This window comes from Folsomia candida, unplaced genomic scaffold (genome assembly GCF_002217175.1).
Source record: "Folsomia candida strain VU population unplaced genomic scaffold, ASM221717v1 Fcan01_Sc026, whole genome shotgun sequence".
Lineage (NCBI taxonomy): Eukaryota > Metazoa > Arthropoda > Collembola > Entomobryomorpha > Isotomidae > Folsomia > Folsomia candida.
This window is the reverse complement of record NW_019091218.1, coordinates 1732725-1745359: the sequence shown is the minus strand read 5'-3', so window position 1 is coordinate 1745359 and position 12635 is coordinate 1732725. Positions and strand designations below refer to the sequence as shown.

Sequence of the window (12635 nt, the reverse complement as noted above, 5' to 3'; positions counted from 1 at the left end):
GACCTCCATTGTAAGTGTCTTGAGTTGACACTAAATACTTGCGTGAAGTAGATTAATTTATGGAATAATGACACTGTCAAGTTAGGTCTTTAAATTACTTTAATTAGTCCAGACCAAATGGAGTATGTACATCTACATATTTAGCTGTACAGCCTTGTACCCTACCCCTACGTGCATAAATCTTGAGTGATAACTGAATCCTATCTCTCGAATTAATTTAATCACAGTACAACTTTTCGACTAACAAGCACAGCTTTTGAGATGCCTGTAAGGGATAATTCATCAAAAATCATATACATACGCCTACCTCCGTTCTCTTCCCGCGACAAGCAGGGTTCCTCGTTTCTTGTAATCCGAGTCAATTAGACAAATGTTGTGCAGAAGTATCCACGCCGTGAGGACAAATATATATCCCATTCCAAGCAGGATTTGGCCAGCCGATATTGCCGAAAGTGTGACAAATATGAAGGAGCAGAACTTCACACCGATTCTGACCACGCGATTATGTTGATACGTAGGCCACCAGAAGAAGACAAAGTGGAACGAGTCTAATTCATTGTACACGCCGAAGATTGCTAAGGCTGGAGCCATGTAGATGATAAAGAATGGGAGGAGGCAGACCAACTCGCTGAAAAGTTTCTTCAGGGGGGGCATTTTTAGCTTTTTTCGTTTAAACTTGTCCTTATTGATTATTTGATCCATTTGGATACCTTTATATGGATAAATAATTTACGATTATGCAATACCAATTAAATTTACAGAGAATTTAAGACGTTGAGCAGTTATTTTACAAGGATCTGCAATTGTGGTTGTCAGGTAAATATTTATTAAAAAAGTTCCTTCACTCCGTATGGGGAACCTGGCACAATTACACTGCAAAAATTTGGTATATATATTCGCTGTATAGCAACATAAACCCCAGGGTAAGGGAAACCCCAGGGTTTTGCTATTGAGAACCCATACCCTGGGGTTATACCTGGGTTTCGCGGGTAGTCGAGGTAGTCAGGGTAGGTTTTAGGGGGAAACTGAGTCACGACCTGATGTATTAAGTTGTGAAAACACTTTGCTTTTTAAGCAATTTCGCAACAAACCTGTCAATTAATTCAATTTTAATAACTTGTTAAATTATTAATTTGTTAGTAAAGCCCTAGTATAATACTTTATAAAATTTGAAAACCCAGACTACGGTGGGTATTGTTCATTTTTACTACCTCAAAGCCACCAAAACCCGCAAAACCCCAAATACCCCTAAAACTCAGGGTAGCATACCCTGACACACCCCGATTGCAATCGGGTGTAATTTTCTAACATCGGGGGCACATTGACACCAATTACCAACAATATAGCTACACCGTTAATATTTGACACGATTTTTTTGCAGTGTAACTTGTCTGAGGACCCACAAGAAACTTAAACTTACCCCTGCGGACTAACTCCTCCTCCAGATTGAGCAGCCCATTCATCAATTGTACCAGATCGATGTTGAAAAAACACGAGAAGATCGTGATCACACTCCCACCGCCGGATCCGAACGTAATTATGGCTATTGAGAGAAGTTGCATGGGTGAAGCGAACGGTTCCTCCGCGATAGTCGGAAAGTGACCCAGATTAACGGAACGATACGCAAGATACAAAAGCTGCGCGAGTTTCGGCGTCCACGCGCACAACGCCATGCTTACGACGCAACCAAATAGACATCCAAGTAGATCTTTTATACCGCTGACGGCGATGAGACGATTAGTTGTTGGATCAAATTCGATGGGGAGGCGAGGGAAACGTTTATATATTTTGGCGTAGGATCCTGCAACTTTGAATATTAGATCGGCCATAATATTCCCTTAGGTTTTTCGAGGGAACGTTAACGGGTATCTGGGTAATTCGTCAGGTATGTAAATCTGAATCGGTTTTTAGCAAGGTTGCCAAAATTGATAATATTTACCCAAAAAGAATGTGATTAGATTTTATACGTATTCTTATTTTGTTGGAATTATTAATGTTGACTTCCTGCGCATTGAAGATTTTATTAAATCATTTAAATCAAGTTAAAGTAATTTAATTAATTTAGAGTAGGATTCGTATTCTATGTTTCCAGCGAACTATCGTGCAACCGGAAAATCTATGTATCTAAATCCTATATGAAATTTTCAATTTCACAAGTTTTAGTGCTTTGAGGGAAAATGTTTTTATTTGTGGAATTGCTAAATGTTTGTAAAAGTAAAAAAATGTAATTACCGGATTAAGCCACGCTTTTCAAAATATGATTAATGCAAGTAATGAAAGGGTATTATATTTTCCTAAATAAGTTAGAAAAGTTTCTGTTGGTCAGATTTAATTTATTATCCAGGAATAATTTAATCAGTAAAAAGTTTTAGATTTTTTGGTTAGGTACATATGTATACATTTTGTAGATAGCGGAAGCTCTTAAATGGTGGATGAAATGAGGGTTTAATTGTACGTTTGACCAAATTATAATTAACTTTAAACAGTTTACGAGCTTTTACAATTTCACTATTTGTCTTCCATGCCAAATGGTGATGAATTATCTCCGCCCTCTTCATTTCAAGGTTGTCCATGCTTGCCTAATCTTAAAAATATTACGACTCATGACGTTTTTCTGAATCGAAATCGCACAGGCTTTCCAATGCACTAACCTGTTTTGAATTCAGACCCGTACTTTTAGTGAAATCAGCTGTTGACACTTGACTTGTTCCTTCTTTAAGCTACAGATGTATATTTACAGAAGTAAATAAATACATGGTGTCTCGAAATAAAAAATAGAAATTGATTTAAAATTCGGGCGATATGAATTTAGCGAATAAAATGGATAAATATTATTGGTGAATTTACATCACATAATTAAAAGAATTATACAAGTATATGAACAAATAATTGATGTTGATAACTCTATGTTGAATTAATTTTAGTGATTGGTTTTGAGGGATAGAGGCGCTTTTAACGAAAGTTTATCTTCTACTATGTAATTGTTTAAGTGGAGTTTTCCAAACAGTTTTAATATGATAAATGACTCTAGATTTTGTGCATTGCCCATGTTTTTTAAATGAATTATTGAACAATTGTTTTGGCAAAACTGGTATATTCACATTTTATTTGAATAAAATCTTCTTAAAAGTATGCATGTTTCGCATGTGTTTTTGGTAAATGAGTCGGAATACTATGTTGGAATCCGGGTCTTATGTATAAGTAGCTTTTTACCTAATGCCTCGGTGGCGCGGATTCATCCATATTATTCCCGAATTTAACCATTTTTTCCACCAAATTGGCAGCGATCACATTGCATCTCAATACGACAGGATGTAACCCGTTATTATTGAGCCGGGCATTATTCAACCAGTCCAGTATTGCCTGTAGATCTTTTGTAAACTGCGATGCGACCACTGCACGGCCCTCCACGGACTTTTTCTTCCCGTCAGGGGGCACTACCCCCTTCAACTTGATCTCCTTCGTGAATTGATACACTGTCCAAATCATGACAAAGTAGGAAATATAGGTGAAAAAGGCAAGGGCCATGAGGGCGAGAGATAGTCGGCGAGAGGAGGCGGTGACGCTGTCATCTTGTTGTCCCAGAATGCAGACATTTAGATAAACGGACACCAAAAAAATCCCGAGCTGACCTTCCCACCATGCCTGAAGTTTCCAGTAATGTAACTAAATAAATAAAAAATGCAATAATTTGCGAGATTTCGTCTTACTAATTCAGAAACTACGTAAGTGCAGTCGATGTTTAATTCATAAAAGAGCTAAGTGCAGTCGATGTTTAATTCAGAAAAGACCTAAATGTATATAAAAAAGGGAATAATACGGGCAGAACGACCCCTCTCCGATCGGGGAATGTGACACGTCAAAATGTCGGGTTTTTCATGCTGATCAAGAATACATAAATTTTTTGACTGGCAAATGTATATTATGGTCACAAAAAAAGGTCAAAGGTCAAAATTTTTTATTTAATTTTTGGACGTTTCAGGGCATTCTAAAACTTTGTCTCACTTTCCCCCATGGCGGGAATTTTTTTGGAGTACTACCTAGGACTACTAGCTAGGATTTCTAGCTAGGACTACTAGCTAGGATTGCTAGCTAGGACTACTAGCTAGGATTGCTAGCTAGGATTTACTAGCTAGGACTACTAGCTAGGATCGCTAGCTAGGACTACTAGTTAGGATTGCTAGCTAGGATTGCTAGCTAGGACTACTAGCTAGGATTGCTAGCTAGGACTACTAGTTAGGATTGCTAGCTAGGATTGCTAGCTAGGACTACTAGCTAGGATTGCTAGCTAGGACTACTAGTTAGGATTGCTAGCTAGGATTGCTAGCTAGGACTACTAGCTAGGATTGCTAGCTAGGACTACTAGTTAGGATTGCTAGCTAGGATTGCTAGCTAGGACTACTAGCTAGGATTGCTAGCTAGGACTACTAGTTAGGATTGCTAGCTAGGATTGCTAGCTAGGACTACTAGTTAGGATTGCTAGCTAGGATTGCTAGCTAGGACTACTAGCTAGGATTGCTAGCTAGGACTACTAGCTAGGATTGCTAGCTAGGACTACTAGCTAGGATTGCTAGCTAGGACTACTAGTTAGGATTGCTAGCTAGGATTGCTAGCTAGGACTACTAGCTAGGATTTCTAGCTAGGACTACTAGTTAGGATTGCTAGCTAGGATTGCTAGCTAGGACTGCTGCAATAGCAACGCTTTTCGCGTACCTAGTAGAACTAACCTAACCTGCTCGCTTCGCTCGCTTAAAAACGAACAATACCCCAATATTGGGCACAATTACGATAATCGATGATCCACTTATCTTTAAATCTCATAGTGCCCCAAAAATTTTACACTTTACAGAAAAATGATCCACATTCGACATTCGACAACAAAAGCTAGTAATCTCATGTCACCTCAAAAATATTCCCGCCATGGGGGAAAGTGAGACAAAGTTTTAGAATGCCCTGAAACGTCCAAAAATGAAATAAAAAATTTTGACCTTTGACCTTTTTTGTGACCTTAATATACATTTGCCGGTCAAAAAATTTATATATTCCTGATCAGCATGAAAAACCCGACATTTTGACGTATCACATTCCCCGATCGGAGAGGGGTCCTTCTGCCTGTATTATACCAAAAAAAGTAAAAAAAAGACTTATGTACAAGTATGTATTTACTTATGGCTACATTGCGCGAGACATGAAGAATCATTTTGGCAAGATATACATACCATAAGCCATACATACATACTTGCTCCTAAGTCTTTTTTTACTTTTTTCTACACACTTAGGTCTTTTCTGAATTAAGCATCGACTGCACTTAGGTCTTTAAAGAATTAGTACGACGATTTGCAAAATAAATTCCAATTAAGTATGAAAAATATAAATAGGTACATACGTCTCTTCCTCCTTGCATAAGTTTCCCGCCCAGGATACACTGCATGATGAAGTAAATTAGGGCGAAATAGCCCGGGGTAAACCCGAATAGTTTTACATCGCTGCCAGCATCGGGTTTAAGTCCGCCGTTGCTGCACAATTTGGAGAAAAACGCGAAATATTCCTGCTCAAAGGGGGTTAGCCATGGAGATTTTGATTGGCTAATTTCCTCCCCGGTGGAGATTGATGGAATCACTGCATCGAATTCATCATAGTCTGGAGAAGTAGAATCAACCGGTGTGGCAGAATTTATATAGAAATCTTTTGCAACTACGACGTATACTGCGGAAAGGATGAACGAAGCTGGGATGAGAAACATTATAAACTGAAAGAAACATAAATACAAATCAATATATTTCCAGTTTATATTCATTGTCAATAATTTTTGCAAAACTTTGTCGCCTGCGCGCAGGCGACACATTTTGTCCTCCGCATCTACGGAGGTACTATACGGGTCCACCATTTTGGTGGTAATTTATCACTTTAAGGTAACATACATATGTAGAGGTAAATACGGAGGCAAAATCCTGTTTATGATAGTGCCGATTGGTAATGCTCTGGTAACAAAAATGTCACCGGCTCGGGTTACTGTGCGTTGATAAATTATTCTTGTAAATGATACCCAACATAGGGTCGCATAGTACAACGGAGATATGTTTTGCCCAGTTAATTAGAGTGTACATAATTATAAGGACTTAACTAATATGTATTATCTCATTTACTTACACAGTACAAGACGGAGATGACGGCAACCCTTCCCCGGTAGGAAAAGTGTAAGTGGGGTTCGACAGATTCATGCGCCCCTTCCTCCTTCTCGGGAGGCGAATACTCTCCAATCCGTATTTCTGATGGGGGTGGTCGTTTTTCCTCCATTTTTCGACTCGTACGAAATGAATTCAGTAAATACAAACTTTAAGAATTGCTTACGCAACCTAATCCAATTCTAAGAGCTCTTTCTTCCTTTCAATGTAGGATGAAGTATTGTTTGAGTATTAATTAATTACATACAGGGTGGTTAAAATTAAAATGTCACGCTATGTACAATAGAAAATTTTTCAGTGATAAATCTCCATTAGTGACAAGATTTAGGATTGAGATTTTTATTAATTATTATCAAAACAGATGGAACACTGATGACAAAATTGATGAAATGTTGAATTTCAGAGACAAAATTTCGGTAACTAATGGAAATTTGCAAATTTTTCCGATTCAAAAATTTGTTATTTTAGCTTGACATTTAAACCACTAGTATAGTATCCTTCCACCAAATCAAAAATCTTTAAGACCGATAATACGTTTTGTACGTTTTGTCTTTGAAGAATATTCCTTCAAAATAAAACTAGCCGGGATATGCATGGATACATATTTATCTACATATACTGTATTGTATCTGGTCTGGTCGGGTGGATTACAAGTAGCCAACCACCATACCACTGAAAGTCACCAAACCAAGGGAACGTTCATATATTACGTCATCATTTTAGTGGATGGGAAGTTTATGTCTTCATATCTTCCCCATGTTAAAATGCCCTATCCCATACTGTCCAGGCTGGGTGGGTAGATGCTAAAATCGAGAATTTTTGCTGACATAATATATGGATGGCCCCCAACGCAAATGAGACCAGAGAGGTGGATGGATGGGCGAACTGAAGAAGAAGAAGACTGACTTACTGACACTGCCCAAGGCGTTAAGTATATACATACATGGATACAAAAGACGATCAAGTGTGGGACAACGTAGTATTTCTCGGTAAACTTGCAAGGCAGAATTTTTTTATGGGCTCTTCTTACTAAGAAATATTATACCTAAATATGTAAATATGTGGCAAAAACTAACAACCTGTTCAATGTGTGGGCATATTACGTATTTATAATGTTATGCATACATAACTACATACACGTGTAGATGTATGCATGCAGTTTAATTCATGTTGAAATGTTGGTCAGTTTTTCGCCATAGTGATATTAATGTATGGATCTATGTATCACGTTACCAAGAAAGTGATAAATAATTACTCCATGCATCTTTTTATAAGTATAGATTCCAAGATGCGACTTAATTAAAGCTTTCAAGAAACAATTGTAATATATTTGTACTAGCGTATAAGCCCGTCTCCCTTCGGGCTTATTTGATTTTCATGAAAATTAAGCGATATTGCTCATAATTCCACCGAATTATTTTTGTATTGTATATATATTATTCGCTGGAAATGTCGGTTGGAAACTAATGTGAAACTTTCCCCACTTCCACTTCCGTCGCGGAAAATTGCTTTCACTTCCGTTGCAGACAAACATTTCCAGCTTATAATGTAGATCTCGCAATTTATCGTCTACTGTACGCGTTTGAACTAAGGTTTTATTTATCAGATAAATTTCGAGAAATTATAACTATGTATTTATTACCCACAAAACTTTCTTTATATATAAAAATTAAATTATTTTATACAGCAGCTTAGCTCAAATGATACACATGTGACATGTGATATATATATTAATTAAATCTTTACGGATGTCTATAAACGCACCAGCACATATTTCCATACGTGTAGTGGGACACCCCTCCGAATCCGGAACATCCGACGAGTGATCGATAACAGCGAAGTCCGCAATCCATCTGACCGATGTTGCCAACTAAATAGGAAGAAAGATTAAAGGTTTATTTTTTGGATTATTAGGATGTCTTAAAAACTATTCGCATGCTTGGATTGCAGAAGAGTTTGAAAATGTTTTGCAAATTTCGGAAATTCTGTAAAACATAGAAATTAGCAATGGGGTTTTTCACAAAAACCCAGGTTTCTCAGGGGTTTTGGTGAGTTTTTGTGGGTTTTTGTATGATTTTGGGGCGGGTTGAAACAAACTTTGAGTAAATTTAATTTAATATTCGAAGTCAGCACGAAATTTAGAGCATTTCCATATGTGACTAAAACTTTCAAGTCATAATTTCATGTTTAAGATGTAACCAAATAGATAACTAAATATGACTTATGAACATGTTAATAATTCTTGGAAATTGAAGTCACATATGAAAATGCTAAAAATTTTATGCTTAATTCGAACATTAAATTAATTTTACGTACATATGTAATTGATAGAATTTTGTTCTACTAGCCCTAAAATCATACTAAATCCCCAGAAAAACCCCAGAAAACCCCGCAAGAACCTCATTAAGCATGGAGGTTTTTCCGGTATTTGATACCTACAAAAACCCCAACAAATCCAAAAACCTCAAAAACCCCAAAAACACGGGGTACCGTACCCTGCTATTGATACATTTTGCGAACTTTTTAAACTTTATTGTACTGCCAGCGATGTGTAAATACCACATTTTGTACAAAATTAAAAAAACATACCCTTAATCCAACATTTTCCTTCGTCAAAACTGTTTTGCGGAGCGTTCACGGCGGCTGCGCATGCACTGCATTCGTCCGCCGTCTGGGGGAAGTCACACTCGGATTTGATGCAGCCACAATTGCACCGCCCCCAATTTACGTTGGCGTAACATGCTGAAAATATAAATTTTTTGGAATTGGTTAGTAAAAGTTGTGAAATAATTTATAAACGTTGTAATGAGATTTATAAAAGTTCGGAAGAATGTAATTTATAAGAAATAAGTAAATCACAATTTTTCTAAAAGAATTAAATATATGTAAAACACAGGAAATTACTCGTAGAAATTTAACACTATAAGAATTATAAGAATTATAAGAATTTTGAAATGAAATGTGTAATGCTTTTTGAAACATATCACCTAATTTGTCTGAATTTTGAAATAAAGTTTAAAATTTTAAAAATAAGTTTTAAAAATTTTGAAATAATTTCTTGGATTTTTATAGGATATAAATATATACTTGGTAAAATTTTCGAAATTTACATAAAATGTTTATTAATTTAAGAGTAAATTCAAAAATGTGTTTACCCATCACGACACAAAGGATAAGACAGAAACTTAGGGAAATTTGAGCCTTCATATTTACGTGTTCTGTAAAATGCTATGAAAGTGATGGTGACAACTGGAGGCTTAATTGTGGAATAAATGCCATTCCAGACTTGTCTGCCTTTTATACGAGTGAAGGAATTCTAACACCTAAAACCTAAGGCTGCCTGGGACACAGGCACAAAAATAATTTCGTAAGAATGATATTAAGGGCTTATTTTTGGACAGAATGGGAAATGGATCGGTAAATATGTGGGGAATGGGTTTCTCCATAGAATTACGGATCCGTTTTCCATTCTCTTCAAAAATCAGCCCTTAACATAATTTTTTTAGGAATTCACTGTGCCAGGCAAGGTTGAGTTGTGAAACGTTTTTAGAAGGGATATATAATCCATCCGTAAAAAAACTGAACCTTCCAGGTACACGAAGTTAAGTATTTTTATATTTGTGCAGGTTCAGAAGTACCCTGTCCTAATCCGATTTACTAAGAAGACAAAAATTTTGTAAAATGTAAACGACCTTAATACCAAACGGTTCCAGGTTTTTCTCCTATTTATCCAGTGTTTCGGGTGCAAGTAACCACCTGCAAGAAATAACCGCAAGAAATTGGTTTCTTGCAGCTATTTTTACCCGCAAGAAATGCAAAGTGCAAGAAACTCATTCCCGCCGCCACAGTTCTGTAGGCGCGTCGCTAGATGGCGCTGTGTTTCTTGCACTTTCTTGCATTGCTTGCACCTTGTACATATTTCTTGCGTTTCTTGCTTTGCAGTGCAAAAAATGAGAAAAAACCGCAAGAAACGAAACACTGTGTTTATCCCATCTTGTTCATATTTATTCAAATTTTTCCGACGGCTTTCAACTTGACGAAAATAGTCAAGGTAAGAACGTCCAATTCATGGAATTTTGAAGGATAACGAGGTGACATTTGCAGGGACATGTTCTTCTAGAAATGTGTAAATTTACCCTGATGAAGTTCTGCTTATTTCTACGGCTGGATTTTCACGTCGTTAACCAATATGCAGACTGATTGGGAGATAGGGGTGCGTTAGTTTTGATAGTTTACCAAGCTTGACAGCTTTGCGGAGCCCGACCAGCGTGGAAAACCAAGATGGCAAGGCCACGTCCCACAATCCCGATTTAATCCTGATTGGTTATTGACGAAGTGAGAGAGAGGGAAAGGGGAGGGCTCTTCCTTCTCTCTCGCTTTGTCAACAACCAATCAGGATTAAATCGGGATTGTGGGACGTGGCCTTGCCATCTTGGTTTTCCACGCTGAGCCCGACCCAAGAAGAATTGTATTTAACTGGGTTGTTTACATAACTGCCCAACAATATATTACATTTATATTTCATTTACTTAATTTATTTTATTTACATTCATATTTACATTTAAAAGTTACATTTAGTCATCGCATATTTAGTGTCCTGTTATTTACGCAATTTAAGCTTAACTTTATACGTCCACTAGTGCCCCATGTTAAATCTCAGCTCGACTTTGATAAATGGGTACGGGGCCCAAGGATAGATCAGTTTTTTAAATTTCATAATGTTATTTCATTAATAGCATTTCATTAGCTTCTTACGTAGTAACCTTCCGCTCTATTCGAGGATTATGAAGTATCAGCATCAGAGCAACTTCAGGATTAAAGGTTAAAGCCGGATTTGGAAGCTAAATTTGAATAATATTAAGGGGCTGTAAATATGTAAATTTACCCTTGTTTGGGTATAAAGGGTCCACGACTTGTTTGGCTTATTCTGCCCGACGTTTGCCCTCAAATTCGTTAAAAGGATTATAATCTAATTTAACTATTCAGGTTTTCAGCCTGTCTTCTAATTAAGGGATTACATTTTGCAAAAGGTTTGAAATATCTATAGCATATGAATGTTTAAGGTCAAAATATTTTAAGTGGCTTCTGCATTTTCATAAATATTTAGAAAACTAATTTATTTAGTATGCAGTGTTAACGATTGATTTTTGGAATTTATTTTTGTCCAAGAAAAAAAAAGGATTTTGTATAAAAAGAGTACCCCTTGAAAAAACAAGCTTATTTTTCCTCATTGTTGAGCAAGCTTCTTCTTCCCTTCTTCCCAACGAAGGAAAATATATACAAAATTTGAAAAATGGACAAGGTAATTAAATTATTTCCTAATGTAAAAAATATTGAATAATTGAGTTGTAAAAATTTGATAGAAATTATGTTTCGTATTTGTATCATATTTTTAATTGATTTCTTACCTCACTTTCAGAAAGTATTTCTCTCCTGCCTACTCGTCGCCGTCGTGGTTTTGAGCACCTGTTGGGAAGTCGAATCCAAAACCCTGGTCAAGCGACAAGAGGATGCCGATTATTTCGAATTTTTTGATGGGGATTCGGACCTGGATTTCATTCAATACCCGAGCGACACCTCTGAGGTTATCGATGACCCGGGAGATGGCGACACCGCTTATTTTGATCCTAACGACTCAAGTGATTCCGATTCAATTTAGAAATTTATTTTTTATCTTTTGATTTATATATTTTTTAAAGTTTAAATTTAATTAAATTTGTGTTTTTACAAAATATTTGACTCTGGTTTGCATATGAATTGAGGCATTAATGAGAACCAACATTGAAAAAAAGTTTTGAGAACTTTGTTACTTATTATTTATCGTGTACTTAATAAATTCAATTGTTTCTACAAAATTTCTATCTGAGGATATTTAAACTTTAATTTTACACAAAACAAACACAATTACACAAATTGTGCTTAAATTCTAACATAATCCTGGTTTTTCACGTCAATTTAGACGACGTACATAAATATTGGCGTCGATCCGAAAACTATTAAGGTTTAAACAAATCTTGCAAAATAAGTTTGAATATCTTTAGAGAAGCCTTACGAAGTTTGAAATTTGAATAAAAAATGCGATTTTTATGGCTACATATGTATCCCTACAAAATTATATTAATTATCAAATTAGAATCATACATGTTCAAAAAATATTTATTCATTTAAAGTTCATTCAGTCAAAGCCTTGAAAAAACATTCATTCCTTATTCATAATTTGCAAAAAAATATTAATTAACTATTCAACATTTATTCATTATTCACCCTTCCTTCATCACTCATTTTATTCAAAATTCACAGCATTAGAGGAAGTTCTCAACTTTCCCTATTTATTAAGCGTTGAGAAAAAAATGAATAATGAATTTGCAATTTGACATTTATTTGCAATTTATTTAAGCATAAATAAGTCTTTTAATAGGTAACAGGGGATGTGGAGGGGGTTAAAATTTT

At 36.0% G+C, this 12635-nt stretch overlaps 2 protein-coding genes across 2 annotated transcripts; both read right to left on the bottom strand.

Annotated features, from left to right (window-relative positions):
• Window positions 1-3077: 3077 nt before the first annotated feature.
• LOC110859553 lies at window positions 3078-6534 on the bottom strand. The gene is made up of 3 exons (XM_022108518.2): window positions 6151-6534; window positions 5387-5749; window positions 3078-3666 (listed from the first exon to the last, which is right to left on the bottom strand). Exons 1-3 carry the CDS (start codon window positions 6295-6297, stop codon window positions 3214-3216), a joined length of 963 nt encoding a protein of 320 aa, XP_021964210.1. The 5' UTR covers window positions 6298-6534; the 3' UTR covers window positions 3078-3213.
• Window positions 6535-7760: 1226 nt separating this feature from the next.
• LOC110859552 lies at window positions 7761-9497 on the bottom strand. The gene is made up of 3 exons (XM_022108517.2): window positions 9341-9497; window positions 8775-8927; window positions 7761-8055 (listed from the first exon to the last, which is right to left on the bottom strand). Exons 1-3 carry the CDS (start codon window positions 9390-9392, stop codon window positions 7928-7930), a joined length of 333 nt encoding a protein of 110 aa, XP_021964209.1. The 5' UTR covers window positions 9393-9497; the 3' UTR covers window positions 7761-7927.
• Window positions 9498-12635: the final 3138 nt, after the last annotated feature.

What these genes read in the sequence shown, in the direction of transcription:
- LOC110859553 (XM_022108518.2), bottom strand. Translation starts at nt 6,297, where the DNA reads ATGGAGGAAAAACGACCACCCCCATCAGAAATACGGATTGGAGAGTAT. An exon ending in TCATCTCCGTCTTGTACTGT is followed by an intron (nt 5,750 to 6,150) that starts GTAAGTAAATGA and finishes TGTTTCTTTCAG; the next exon opens with TTTATAATGTTTCTCATCCC. An exon ending in TTATGCAAGGAGGAAGAGAC is followed by an intron (nt 3,667 to 5,386) that starts GTATGTACCTAT and finishes TTATTTATTTAG; the next exon opens with TTACATTACTGGAAACTTCA.
- LOC110859552 (XM_022108517.2), bottom strand. Translation starts at nt 9,392, where the DNA reads ATGAAGGCTCAAATTTCCCTAAGTTTCTGTCTTATCCTTTGTGTCGTG. An exon ending in TATCCTTTGTGTCGTGATGG is followed by an intron (nt 8,928 to 9,340) that starts GTAAACACATTT and finishes TTATATTTTCAG; the next exon opens with CATGTTACGCCAACGTAAAT. An exon ending in AGGAAAATGTTGGATTAAGG is followed by an intron (nt 8,056 to 8,774) that starts GTATGTTTTTTT and finishes CTTCCTATTTAG; the next exon opens with TTGGCAACATCGGTCAGATG.